The following is a 13,454-nucleotide window of genomic DNA, read 5'->3' as shown; positions in this document are numbered from 1 at the left end:
GAGAGTATCTAGAATTCAAGTATGCTGCTTGCACTTAAATGAATGAATGATAATTTACTTATGACGCATGCGCCATGTATTATCCAATTCACATCCAAGGCCAGTGACCTCTTGAAGTCTGGTCAGTATACAGCTGTAGCTCAGGAGCCACAACCTCAAAAAATGTCTTTTAAATGCCAGTCATTCAACTGGATTAAGACATACAACAGACAAGAATCATAATTGATAACCACAGCAGAAAATCGGTCACTACGCTCTCTTAACATGTCTGTTCACTGCAGCCACAGCAGTAAAATCAGTAAAATTCAAGCGGATAAACAGACCCATAGCTCTACCTTTTTGAACGCTGTTGAAGCATGTTGACGTGAATGTGGAATTTATTAAAAGCAAGTTTTCCAGTAGTAGCTTTGAACTGAACATGAGCAGTGCATCTCAAATTTAAGTGGACTGGAAACACAAGAATAAGTTTCGGTACACTTTTAATCAGCATCATACAAAGCTAGCAAAACAATGAACTGTGGATGGATTTTGTAAGCATTAATTGCAAGAATTATTCTCTTAGCCGCAAAATATCCCACAATTTGCATTTAAAATTCTGTTACTAACACATTGCCTTAACAAGAGACGTAAAAGCTGGGTTTAAAATGTTACTGCATAAATAAGCATGTATTCAACAAACGAGTGCTTTCGTTTTAAGCATTCCTGCAAGCCACTTGATCGTTGAGTTGGCAAGATGCTGCAAGCCAGCCGGTGGAACATAAAAACCCTTCATGCTTGCAAAACATACAACGGCCAAGATTTTTTGCAATCATTTGCAATGTACTGTCTAGTTGCTGCTAGCTCAGCAGTAGATTGCATGTAACTGAATATGCAACAAACAATAAAATATGCAGGTCACAGCCACAGCGGCTAACAGTTTCCTATTACGACCACCGTAAATCATTGATCCGCAGACAAAACTAAGGCCCATGAAGTAATACTTAAATAGCAAGTGCCAGTAATCACAAAATGAAACTCTTAAATAAGCCTGGCGAAGGATCAGGGTCCATCTCAAGCCCGTGTAAAACAAAACAAAAAAACTGTCAATACGAATAGAAATCACTCTTCATTTAAGAATGAACAGAAGAACAAATGCAAAAGCAGAAATTCATACAGAGGCATTTAACAAAGGGTAGATCACTGAATCAATGGAATAAGAACTGAATTTTCAGTCACACGCGGATCATGTAAAGGAGAGGGTGAAAGGTCGCTTGTCTAAACATGCTGAACATGGTGCATACGAAATAACGTTTGACCGCGCTAGTATCCCGAACGAAACGTCGCAGAATACAAGTTTAATTTTTGTTGGAAAAAATCGCAAACTACATGGCGAATGTGGGAGCGTTTTGGCAGAAGACGCGAAGAACCGCACAGCTACGCATAATCCCAGACAAAACGCGACTATCCAGCAACGCGGATACTTTGCTCATGGTAGCGAAAACGCTGTTCGCGGCCCGCACACGACAATTAACGACCCTGCAACACGTTCTCTTCGAGCAAAGCAGCTTCGGCTTGCGAGCAACACAACGAACAACTTTCGCTTCGGCCACGACCGACTCCTCAACGCAACCCGGATGGGACGCCTCGCGCACGGAGCACCACACCTTGCTTCTGCCAAGGAACTAGTTCCGAGTCATATGAAAGCAACAGCAAAGTCGCCGATCGACTGGCGACCACCACTCTGGCGAGGAGAGCGTTTATTCTGCTCATTCCCGGGACCACCTCAGCTCAGTCGTGTCTTCGGGCGTAGGATAAATCGGCGTCCGGTTCGCGAAACAAAACGCACCACGAGCGCGCATAACAACAAGACGAGCTACGGGGCGAAGCGTGCATGCGATTCATTCGCGTCGAAGTCAGGGGGTCGATACTTTCTTTTATATTTTCGACTCAAACAACCCGGCGCCTTGCCTTTGTTTCACGCGCCCTCATTCATACTTTCGGCTTCGGAAGTGAGCGGCGGGCTCGCACCAAAACGGAGAAACCGCACGTAGGGACAAAAAATACGCGATCACCCCAACTGGGGAAGCGATCGGAAAGAGAGCAAAATACATCAGCGCTTTCTTGCCTTGGAAGAAAGGATGCGGTGGGATTCGTGATCTGCGCCGCCGCCGCACAGAAAAAAGTGACGGGAGTGTTGCAAAACGCTCGCCAAATTCCCGCAGAAGGGGCTCTCCTTCACTCTGCAGCCGACATTTGGCGTTAGGTGCAGTCTCTTTTTTTGGGGGTCGAGCTAGCACCACTTTGACGGGCACATCCGAGCAGCACCACAAGCAGCGGCGAGAGCAGCCAATGCGAGCGAATGCATACACAAAAACCAAAACACAAGCACGCCGAAATAAAAGTGATTCTACCCTCGGACCCGGCTACATCCGTGGGCCGGCGTCGGCTGATTGCTAAAGGGGCAAAGCCAATTAAAAACCATTCAAAACACAAAAAATACCAATTCTTTACTATTTATGAACGATTTAGCGTAAAATCAATACTTCACTATTGAATTACGTCAAATTAAAAGAGATGCAGAAAAATTAGGAGCTAGTGTTAAATAAATGCATCATCAGGTGGCAGCCCAATCGTTTTAATCAGCTTACGCCAAGCACAACGAGATGGCGCGCCAGTCGCAGCGGAGAAGTAGACGAGACGACACCGTCTAGCAGACGACGCTGGCGCAAAGAGCAGCGGCATCTTCGATCCTGGAAGAGCGCCATTGGACAAGCTCTTTGGGTTAGTATTGGGTATACAGGGCAAATTCTTCACGAGTTTTATGGCTGTGCCTGGGACGAAATTAACGCAGGGAGCCGCTGACCGAGAGCATGCTGGAGCACTCACCGTCTGCTTGCTGTCCCGGATGATGATCTCGCGGCTCTCCTCCTGCGGTTTGTCCCTATGCCGGTACGTGATGCGGTAGCCCTCGAATTCTCCATGGATTGTGTGCCTCGGGGGAGCCGTCCACTGTATACGGATGGTCGAACTACTCGTGTTCTGAGCGTGCACGATGGTCGGCTTACCCTCCGGCACTGCGAGCGAGGGAAGAAAAAAAAAGGCATGCATGAAAAGTCAGTTAGTTTCGCTCGTAATACTCGTTCTTACGAGTAAAACTAAGCGTAATATGCAATATGCGCTCTACTACACGACATACCTTACAGTTATCAACAGGGCCTTAGCTTTGTAAGACTTGGAAAAAAAAATATGGCCCAGCAGAAGTTCATCAGATCAGCAGAATACAGTGAAGGAATTCTAAAAGACAGACATACCCTTGTATGCCCTTTTCTACTTGAACATGGAGTAGAAAGGTAATATTTACTGCCGCTGTCGCGGAATGTAGTTATCATTGAAGGGCAGGTTTAGTTTGCATTTTTTTTTTCTCAAATGTCGATTCTGTAGAATTCGATCTCATCATTAGATCGGATCAATTATTTCCAATCTCCTCTGTGGCCTTTTTTTCCGCCCCCAACATGCACCCATTTAGAATCTAAGATAAGTACTCTCTCTCTCTCTCTCTCTCTCTCTCTCTCTCTCTCTCTCTCTCTCTCTCTCTCTCTCTCTCTCTCTCTCTCTCTCTCAAGTACTATAATCTTTTTCTTTCCTCATAAAATCCTCCTACACTCATGTCATCATTGGGACCGTCGTCATCCAATGGGAGTGCAAAGTAGGTACCTTCCCGGAGAGTGACCATGTAGAAGGACTCCTTGCTGGGCTTGCTGGCGCCGATGGCGTTGACGGCCAGCACTCGGAACGAGTACACGGTGAACGGCTTGAGGCCGATCACCTGGAAGTTGGTGCTGTTGTCCGACGTCATCACCTTGTTTCGTGTGTCCCAGTCGCCCTTCTCTCCGATCCTGCGACACAGCAACAGTTTGAGGCGACAAAGTTTTTTCTTTTTTTCTGAGGAAAGGGGGGGGGGGGGGGGGGGGGGGGTTCGTTTGGTGTAAAAACCTACTCTCGTTACCGAGAATTATTCTGAAACCTCGATACGAGACATTTCCGCTCATTGAGAATAAAGCGAGAGATGGTCTGGAAAGGAAAAAAAAAATTCTTGTGTCGTGTAAAGTGCTTCCCTTTGACTCGAGATTGTTCACCGTTGAAACGTGATGACTCGAAGACAAGCAACACGGGGAGGAAAATTGTTCTCGTTTGAATAAAAATTAAAGAAATGCTAGTAAAAGCTAACAATATTCACGATGGAGAGATTAATCAAAAGCTACGAGTGCTTATCATTCTATTAAGGTGAGCAATCGAAGACAAGACTCGTTGCGGAGTGCGATCTATCGACCTGCGTGGAGCGGTTCTTACGAACAATCGAGAGGTCAATTTCTGTCAAACGACCGGGCTCGACTGGAACATAGCAAAGCAAAACGAAAAACAAGAATAATGAAACGGGACCCGCAATGGCACACTGCACAAACTATTGCATAAACGCGTGCAGAAAGGGCACCAACACAGCCTGCAGCCGCATAACAAACGGAAGGAATGCAAAACGTATAATCATTACCAAATCCGCGTACAAGTAAATGTAGCATATAGCACTCGCGTTTTCGGTCCGCATAACGAAACAGCGCTCTGGGACAATATCCGACAGCGTGCCGTCTCCTCGCGGTTCGCTCGCGCAGCAAAAATGTGGGAAGGGCCGAAAACAGATCAAGATGTTAAAAAAAATAAAATAAATTAAAAAAAAGTTCATTGGAAGGCTTCGCTTGTATGGCTCGGCCGGGACTTTGTTTCGTCTCGTCCAAGAAAAAAAAACAACAAAAAAAAAAACAATAAGAGGCTGCTACAAAGGATGGAGGTTCCATTTACACTGGTCATTTAAAACCACGGCTGGCCGTTTCCCGAGAGTTTACTACATGTGCACATTTTTTTCTTTATGACCATCCATCGTGCAACAAGTAAAGAAAAAATGGCAGCGAGAAAGCGTCTGCGAGGCTGAGGTAATTAATCGACGACGAATCGCTGCTCCGTCGGCTGGTGCTATAAAAACCACAGAACAGCTTAAATTGTGAAAGAACATTTAAACGCAAATGAGAAGGGCAAGCGTGAGCGTGTAGTTATCGCAAGCGTTAAAACCAGTAATAGTTATTTCTTCGTTTGCATGTAAAACAAAGGAATACCGGTAGAGGTAACAAAAAACAACAACAAAAAACACTCAGCGGGCGGACAACTGCTATTAGGAATATGCGTTTGCGAGAACACGGTGCAGGATTAATCGGGGAAAGGAATTATCTCATGGAAACATGGTCGCTGAATTCCATGCGTGTTTGCGGCGTCTGTTCTTCATTATGAATAATAAATATATTGCGCGAGAGAAACCTGTAATATACCTTCGTGAATGGCGAATGCGAAACGCGTCCTTGTAGTTATCGATGAATAAATATTAAACGCATTAAGCTTCCTCGTTACCTGCGCTTGCGACGTATATTGCTCGAGGTTGTGAAAATGACTACGCTCGATGCTACAGATTGCTGTCATTTGTTTCAATTTTCGTTCTATATTACTGCTGCTCTAGTTTTGCTCGGAACACTTTCCTTGATAATAATGGGGGAAAAAAATTCAGCTGGAAAAATTGTTTCTTTATAGGAGTGCGTTGCTTACGAACCGCAAAAAATTTATAGCAAAAAAAAAAAAATGATCTCCACGATTGCTTCACTTGTTCATTTTTTTATTATCTTACTCCTATTTTATTCCGCCTCTCGTACTACTCAGTTTACCCAAGGGGAATAAAAAGAGCTTAAACACGAAAATTTTATCTTAAGTGGAGTGTGCCAAGATGTGCAAAATTATCGTCAAACTAGGACCGTCGTACACTTGCGCATGTACCTTAAGAAAAGCGTAGTACGGTGTAAAAGATAAAGAGTCCAGACAAAAAAAAAAAGGAGAAAATGAAATTGCTCTCCAAAATCTCGCAAGACCTCTGGTTCAGCGGTACAGGCAATGAGCTCGCTGTAGGAAGGATAAATAGAAAGCCGAATCTCTTAGGATTTTAGCTTATTAGCATAACGGAAGAGTGTATTGTGTCCCTACTGGCCCGAATTTAGAATTCTCTCCTCATCACGTATGGGGACGCCGGGACGAGAGGTATAACAAAACAAATTCCACACGATGAAACAACTTTATTGCCTAGGATAGAGAGGTTTTGAGAAGAAGGTGCGGCTGGAGGGAGCGGGATCGTCCGCGCGAAGGCTCACCGGCGTAGGAGAAGCTGCAGACCGAAAATAAAGGAGTATAAAAGAACAACTTGAACGGAAAACGTAACAAAAAAAAAAAAAAAAAAAAAAAAGGCGAAAGAAACCACCGAACAAAGACAGTAGTGCGAGTGTTTTGAAACGCGGGAACTTTTAAAAGTGGACGACTCGGCGGAGTCGAAACTCAATTTGGTACTATGGCAACGGCTTTTTCCCTTTCCCGCACTCTCGGAGATCTACTCACTCATGCGCTTACTCTCTCCACTTTTTTTTCTCGTCCGTTCTGCATTTCATTCGGCTCCTGCGTGGCGTGGGCGAACTCTGCACCGGCCCACACTAATTACGCAGTCTGACCTGCCTCGGGAACAAGGGGATTGTCGCTCTCAATCTCCCCACGTGTCGGATCCTGCGAAAGATTGTAGGTAGTGTAGAGAGTGCGCTCCTTTCATCACAATGTCTGCGCACCCAGAAGGGCCGTACGATATACAGTTTGCTAGTGCCGTCTGCGTGTAACGAAACGTGAACGAGGCAGAAAACGCCCACACGGGAGCTAAAAAGTTTTACTGCAGAAATACTAAATTTACGCATTGTTAATTATTACTTCACAAGTGCAATGACCACTTTCAAATAGTGGTAATGAAACAGCGTTCGTCGGTCTGTTTTTCTTTTTTCGTTTCGGCTTTTATTTTTTGTTTCCTCGCGTTCGCATCTGAATTGTCCTGCCTGCATTCTATTTCAGATCGATGATGAGCATAGTTTGGTTTGGTTTGGTTTTAGGGTTTAACGTCCCAAAGCGACTCAGGCTATGAGAGACGCCGCAGTGCAGGACTCCGGAAATTTCGACCACCTGAGGTTCTTTAACGTGCGCTGACATCGCACAGCACACGGGCACCTTGCTTTTCGCCTCCATCGAAAAGCGGCCGCCGAGGCCGGGATTCGATCCCGCGTCCTTGGGAACAGTAGTCGAGCGCCCTAACCACTGAATTGGTAATCTAACATAGCTGGGATATGTTGTAGGAATTAAAAATGCCGCAATGTACGTGCCCCGCCGGGGTGGTGCGGTGGTAAGACGCCCGACTACTGTGCCGGAGTTCCCGGGTTGGTTGGTTCACAGCAAGGGAAAGGCGCAGTATCTGTCACACTTGCTCTGTGGACACCTGAATCGCGCCGTAAGGGAAGGGAGGAAGGTGGGAGTGAAGGTGGAGAGAGAAAGGGGAGCCATAGTGGAGGGCTACGGAGTAATTTCGACCACCTGGGGATCTTTAACGTGCGCTGACATCGCACAGCACACGGACGCCACTTCGTTTCGCCTCCATCGAAACGCAGCCGCCGTGGTCGGGTTCGAACTCGGGAACTCCGGCACAGTAGTCGGGCGTGTTACCACTGCGCCACCCCGGCGGGGCAGGAGTTCCCGGTTTCGAACCAGACCACGGCGGCTGCGTTTCGATGGAGGCGAAACGAAGTAGTGTGCGTGTGCTGTGCAATGTCAGCGCACGTTAAAAATCCCCAGGTGGTCGAAATTACTCCGTAGCCCTCCACTACGGCTCCCCTCTTGCTCTCTTTCCACTTTAACTCCCACCTTTATCCCTTCCCTTACGGCGCGGTTCAGGTGTCCACAGAGCAAGTGTGACAGATACTGCTCCTTTCCCTTCCTGTGAACCAATTACATTACAATACAACGTACGTTCCTGCCAACGCGCTGGTAGAACGAATCACCAGACGTGTAAAAAGTAGTTTTTTTTTTTTTTTTTATTACACCTGCTGGCGTTCGTTGTAATTTGTTTAACAGGATACATTTTCAGAAAGGAGCAGTGCGCTCAGAACCTTTTTAGGATCGAGCAAGTTCGATAAGTGGTCGCACTTCATCATCCGCCCTGCACCGCGCGCAATCAGAACAACCACTTATTTCTCGTTAATTTGGTTCGGTTTGAATTAATGGCGTGCCCTTCTGAAGTGCTGAGGCTGCGTAGCCCGCAAGAATGATCGCTCCACTATTTCCTTCATATCGAGTCCGTGCTGAACGGATTTCCCGGTCAGCGGCTTGTTCGGACACTTTCAGGTAGCTGGGTTTATTATCTATGTAGCTTAAATCAGCTTGGATTACGGCGAAGAGCCAGTAGACTGAAAATGGGAGGCTGGTTTGGATAGGAGGCTCTGCTCTGTTGGTTGATACCTATAAATGTAGAGTGACAGCCAATGTGTTTTTATACTAATTTTGATATGTTTCTTAAGCACACAAAGAGAGTTGAATTGTCGGCTCGTTTAGTGTGCTCTCTTGCCTTAATTTCCTTGATGGTTGTCACTCTATATTCGCCTAGATAGATAGAAAACATGGCCTTCTAGGCCCAATTCTGCACGAGTGAACATATTTTTGCAGCAGTGACATTTTGATAGCGTTTCGCACGTATGTAGCTGAGCATTCTTTTGTTTCACAGCGCTTAAAAAAGGGAACCCACAAACTAACTCGCTTATTTTCACAACGGTTATAGTTAAAGAAGATACAAATCCCCGAAAGAATTTCAGTCGAAGGACGTTTGAAGCAGCAATCCAGCGACAAATTGAGCAGTGACAGCTAGGTTTCCGAACGACGCCGTAGAAAAGGAGTTCGACAAAAGCATTTGTTGGGCGAGTTGGTGTTTTTGATGATCCATAACTACAGCGCAAACGACAGGACAGAGCTGAAGGAGGGACACCACAGCGCTGTGTGGTGTCCCTCCTTCAGCTCTGTCCTCTCGTTTGCGCTGTAGTTATGGGCCGCGGAAAAGAATGGCAGAGTTCCGCGTACTCCTGTTGTGGCTGCTGTTACGAAAGAGCAGAGCTTCGAAATTGTAGCACCTCGCCATCTGGCATGGCTCTCGCAGGGGTCACGGGGAATTTGTACGCAAACAGGGTAGCCCGAGGGCATGCAACCTACCGTGCGCCCGACAGTCTCGCGGCAGAGGATCTGATTCCGCTTGACCCCGACTTCACCATAATACTACAGCACAACAGAGGCTTGCGGAAAGTATATCCGAGGCCACATAAAAAGCTCAGCAACGAGGAAACCATAGATCTGAGGCGGCTACAGACGGGCACCTTCAATAATTTACACATATTGCGTGTGATGCATCCCACTACATTCACAAATGAATGCCCATGATGCGGGAGGACCCCTATCCTGTACAACATAACCTGGGAATGCAGCACACATCAAATACAGACAGTTCCAAATCCAAATGAAAGGCAGTGGGAGGCCAGCTCTGACCCGGAGACTCAACTCTACCTGGTCGTATGAGCTCACAAGCTGGCGAAAGCCCTGGACTGGGGGCGCCAACCGCTCGTCAGCCTCGGCTGAAGAGGCGAAGATAAAAGATCCTCAAGCATTTAATAAAGTTGACTCACTCACTCACTCACTCACTCACTCACTCACTCACTCACTCACTCACTCACTCACTCACTCACTCACTCACTCACTCACTCACTCACTCACTCACTCACTCACTCACTCACTCACTCACTCACTCACTCATCTGGCATGACAAGGCTGCGGCAGTGGAGGAAAGCCCGACTGCGGTATCTACCTCCCCCTGCGATGACTTATATTTTCAGTGATAGTAATAAAGATAAGTGCATTCTCGTTATCTCGAACTTTCGGTTTACTCGAACTGGAGATTGGTGCCGTAAACGCGAAAGTTATTAAATCAGTCTCCTCTTGATGCGAACTCTGAATAATTAGAAAACATCTTCGGCCCCTTCGAAATCCCATGATAAAAAAAAATGGAGTTGTTATATTATTATTATTATTATTATTATTATTATTATTATTATTATTATTATTATTATTATTATTATTATTATTATTATTATTATTATTGTTGTTGTTGTTGTTGTTGTTGTTGTTGTTGTTGTTGTTGTTGCTGTTGTCATTCGCTGAAAACGCACGCAACTCGTCATACAGAGAGTTGTGCTGACTGTTGCTGCAGAAAAAGTCCGCCCCTTTCCCCGCGAATGTTCAAACGCAGTCGAATCACGGCTTTTGCCAGAGCTCGGCTAACCCATACGCCGCTGACGAGAAAGGCATAGGTGCACTTGTCGACGTCTTTCCCAATTACACCTGCACATCTGACGCACACTCCAACAGTCCCGCAGTTAGGGATCTCCCCAAAACGGCCGACAGGGGAAGATTCACGGGACATCAATGCCCCCCCTCCCCCACCTCTCACTCTCTCTCTCTCTTTCTTGCCCAAGCTGCGGGGGACCGCAGCCGCGACATCCGAAGCGCCGTAGTATGCCGTAGCGAGGAGGCCGAGATGGATGGTGACGTGAGAGCCGGCGGGGCCTTTCAACTGCGGAATTCCTTTATAACCTAGGGCTTAAGCGTTGAAGAGAACCGGCGTAAGAATGGCCAGAAGGAAAGAGGTCAGGTATCCTTTTCCCAATAAAGTGGATTTTCCCATTTCCATTTCTTCTCTTGCCTGTCCGTAACTTTATTTCCTTGCTGTCTTTACTAATGTTCTTTATGAAACCGGGCCCGGCTCGACGGACGGAGAGCTCTCTAACACCAAAGAGATCTACTAGAGGAAAATAAAAAAAAAAGCAGAAATAAAAAGGAAAAGGGAGAGAGAGCGGGTGAATAAAGGCGGTTAGCATGTGGAGCGAAGGACTGACTGATTCGCGTTCTCCATTAAGGCCGCTTCGCCTGGCGCAACGGTACTTCGAGAGCTTCGATGGACAAGCGCGAAGCCGAAGGGCAGCACCATTTTGGCGCTGTTCCAGTAGAGAGAGCGCGAGCTATAGTAGTGAGCGCGGAACCAAGCGAAGACGATGCTCACGAAATTGTACAGATTTTGTTCTTGCCTCTCTCTCTCTTTTATTTTTTTTCCTAGTGTTACATCACTCACGCATCGTGAACAAAATAAAATCAGCTCACTAGAAGTGTAATGAAAGTTAAGTTATATGATGTGACAATGCAGATGAAAATGTCATCTGAACGCAGATCGCCCAGAGGACAAACCGGGGCATAAAAACGAACTTTGCTCGATGGCAACAATAGCTCAATTCTATCAGGTGTTCGCCTAAGGCGAGTATGTAGATCACTTTCACCGAATTGTTGAGGAGTGAGAGAGGGGGAGATTTGTGGAAAGAGAAAGCAGCCCTTTTATATTTAGAACACCAGACCTTTTGATCCGACAGAACACCGAACGACTGCTGAAAGTCGAAACCGGCTCGCGGTTTGCTAGCCTCACTCAGAATGGATACAAAGAGCAGAAAAACATGTGCGGTGGAAACCCTTAATCAGTTGTGGGAAGTGAGAAAAATTCGCCCGAATAACTGCAAACAGCGGCTGCCACCAAAAAGGAATAATTAGAAGCCATTGTATTCAGACCTTAATTTGTCTTGCAGTATATGCTCAGCTCACTTGCTCCAAATGGAGATGGTGATGCTATCAAATCAAATTACTTCGGTTCTAGTTACTCGCGGTAATACCACCCAGCGCTAACTAAACTACTTCCTCAAACCTTCAATAGGGCACGATGGTGAATAGGTGCACATCCTTGTTAAATATTTATAAGCGAGTTCCTCTAGTTTATCCGCAGGACGAACCAGGCAGGGCAACGCAGTCGAGTCAGACAGGAATGAGTGCGCTCGAGCTGAGTCTCCGGTCAGACCGACCAGCCGAATATTTCTCTCTCTCTTTCTCTCTTTCTCTCTCTCTCTCTCTCTCTCTCAATACCAGCAGCGACACATGCAGTGGCGAAGTACCTTAGCATGGTTCCCGGTCCTAGGAAAGAAACCCGAAATCGAGCCGACGGGCTAGCCGCGCAGAAGCGCCCGGCGAACCGTGGTTTAAATCAGAGTCCTGACCTCTTACAGCCCCGAGGGTCCGGGCGAGGTCCTCGTTTGAAAGCGTGCCCCCGAGCCGCTACCACGCACCTTTCAGAGGCAGCTCTGTTCGAGTCGCAAAGCCGAGCGAACACGGTCACATTTCTTTCATTTCCTCGCAGGAAAAGTAAACAGAAATGTATAAAAAAAGAAGAAAACTGTGCGGAGCGAGGGAGAAAAGAAGGGAAAACAAAGAGCGCCGGCAAAATGAGAACTGCGGCCATGTTCTCGCTGCGACATCGACCGCGCGTTGTTTCGCTACTTCGACTGCAGTGTGGCGGGCGGTAATTTAATTCCAAGATCTCAGTTGCAGTATACTTTTTCTTGTCTCAAAGAACGCTTGAAGTTCGTTGGTACATCTTCCGATTGTTTCCTCGAGCCTTTTTTTTTTCTTCTTCTTCTTCTTTCCAGTGCATGCGCGTTTAGAGAGGAACCTTAACTAAGCTAACTATATAAGCACTCGACGGACGCCGAGAGAGTCTTTGAGATGGTTATAGCCAATGCTTTAAGGTTTATTAAAGCATTTTCAGTTATTAGAAACTGCGCGAAACAATAATAAGGAGGAAGTTCTCGAAGTTAGACTATCAGGCAAACATTCTACTGAACTTGTGCCAACTTAATCATTGAAAAAAAATCAGCACATAACTTTGGCAGATGAGCAAGAGAATTACACTGATAAAACAGAAAGTGCTTCAAAAACTGTGCGACAATAAGTATGTCACACATTAAAATTTTTTAGTATGGTTTCCCTCCACAAATGAAGACATTTTTATGAAGAATAAGTAAGAAAGAAGTATGTGGACCGAGAAACAAGTTGGTGCAGATTACGCACAGGCGATCTCGAGCAGAAGGAACAATTTCATTGCTGACAGGTAAAATGGGTGAACTCTTCCTTCAAATGCTGATGAAAAAAAAAAAAAAAAAAACACGCCCAGAAGAATGGTGTTCATCGGGAAACAAGGTATATGAAGCGTCTGGCAGGTGACCGTTTTGTCCCAGCTGCAAAAAAATGACGCATCCCTTTCGAGTTCGATAAATCCGGGTTCTAATGTATCGAATTCGAAAGAGATGTGTCGTTTGCGCTTTGGGATGCTTGACCTGCTTCGACCCGAAGTCGCAGCGAATGGTTCATTACAATTATAGTCACTGCATATCATACGATGTGTGATCCTGTGTGATCGATGTGTGACCGTTAGACTATAAACAAAATAGTCAGTCATTAAAATGTATGCGCAGTTGAATTCCGTTAAGCCTTTGACAGCGACACACGTCAGCGTCTAAGCTTTATTTGGGTATAACCTGACTTCACCGCATTGCTACTGGCAGTGTGGCGTGGAAAATGAACACAAAAGGTTGAAGCACACCCCGCCTTTACCT

At 46.1% G+C, this 13,454-nt stretch overlaps 1 protein-coding gene across 3 annotated transcripts in view; it reads right to left on the bottom strand.

The window, feature by feature from the left end:
- Positions 1–13,454, bottom strand: part of Ptp99A (Protein tyrosine phosphatase 99A) — a 224,075-nt gene that overhangs the window by 36,442 nt on the left and 174,179 nt on the right. For all 3 annotated transcript variants that reach the window (XM_084579006.1, XM_084579003.1, XM_084579005.1), the window contains exons 4-5: positions 3,694–3,875; positions 2,866–3,053 (exon numbers count right to left, since the gene is read on the bottom strand). In XM_084579006.1, coding sequence (XP_084435132.1) covers positions 2,866–3,053; positions 3,694–3,875 — 370 coding nt within the window. The remainder of the gene's footprint in view (positions 1–2,865; positions 3,054–3,693; positions 3,876–13,454) is intronic.

The sequence above is a fragment of the Amblyomma maculatum genome, chromosome 9, assembly GCF_055883805.1.
Source record: "Amblyomma maculatum isolate TAMU_Amacu chromosome 9, ASM5588380v1, whole genome shotgun sequence".
NCBI classification, from domain to species: domain Eukaryota; kingdom Metazoa; phylum Arthropoda; class Arachnida; order Ixodida; family Ixodidae; genus Amblyomma; species Amblyomma maculatum.
This window is presented reverse-complemented; position numbering and strand designations above follow the sequence as displayed.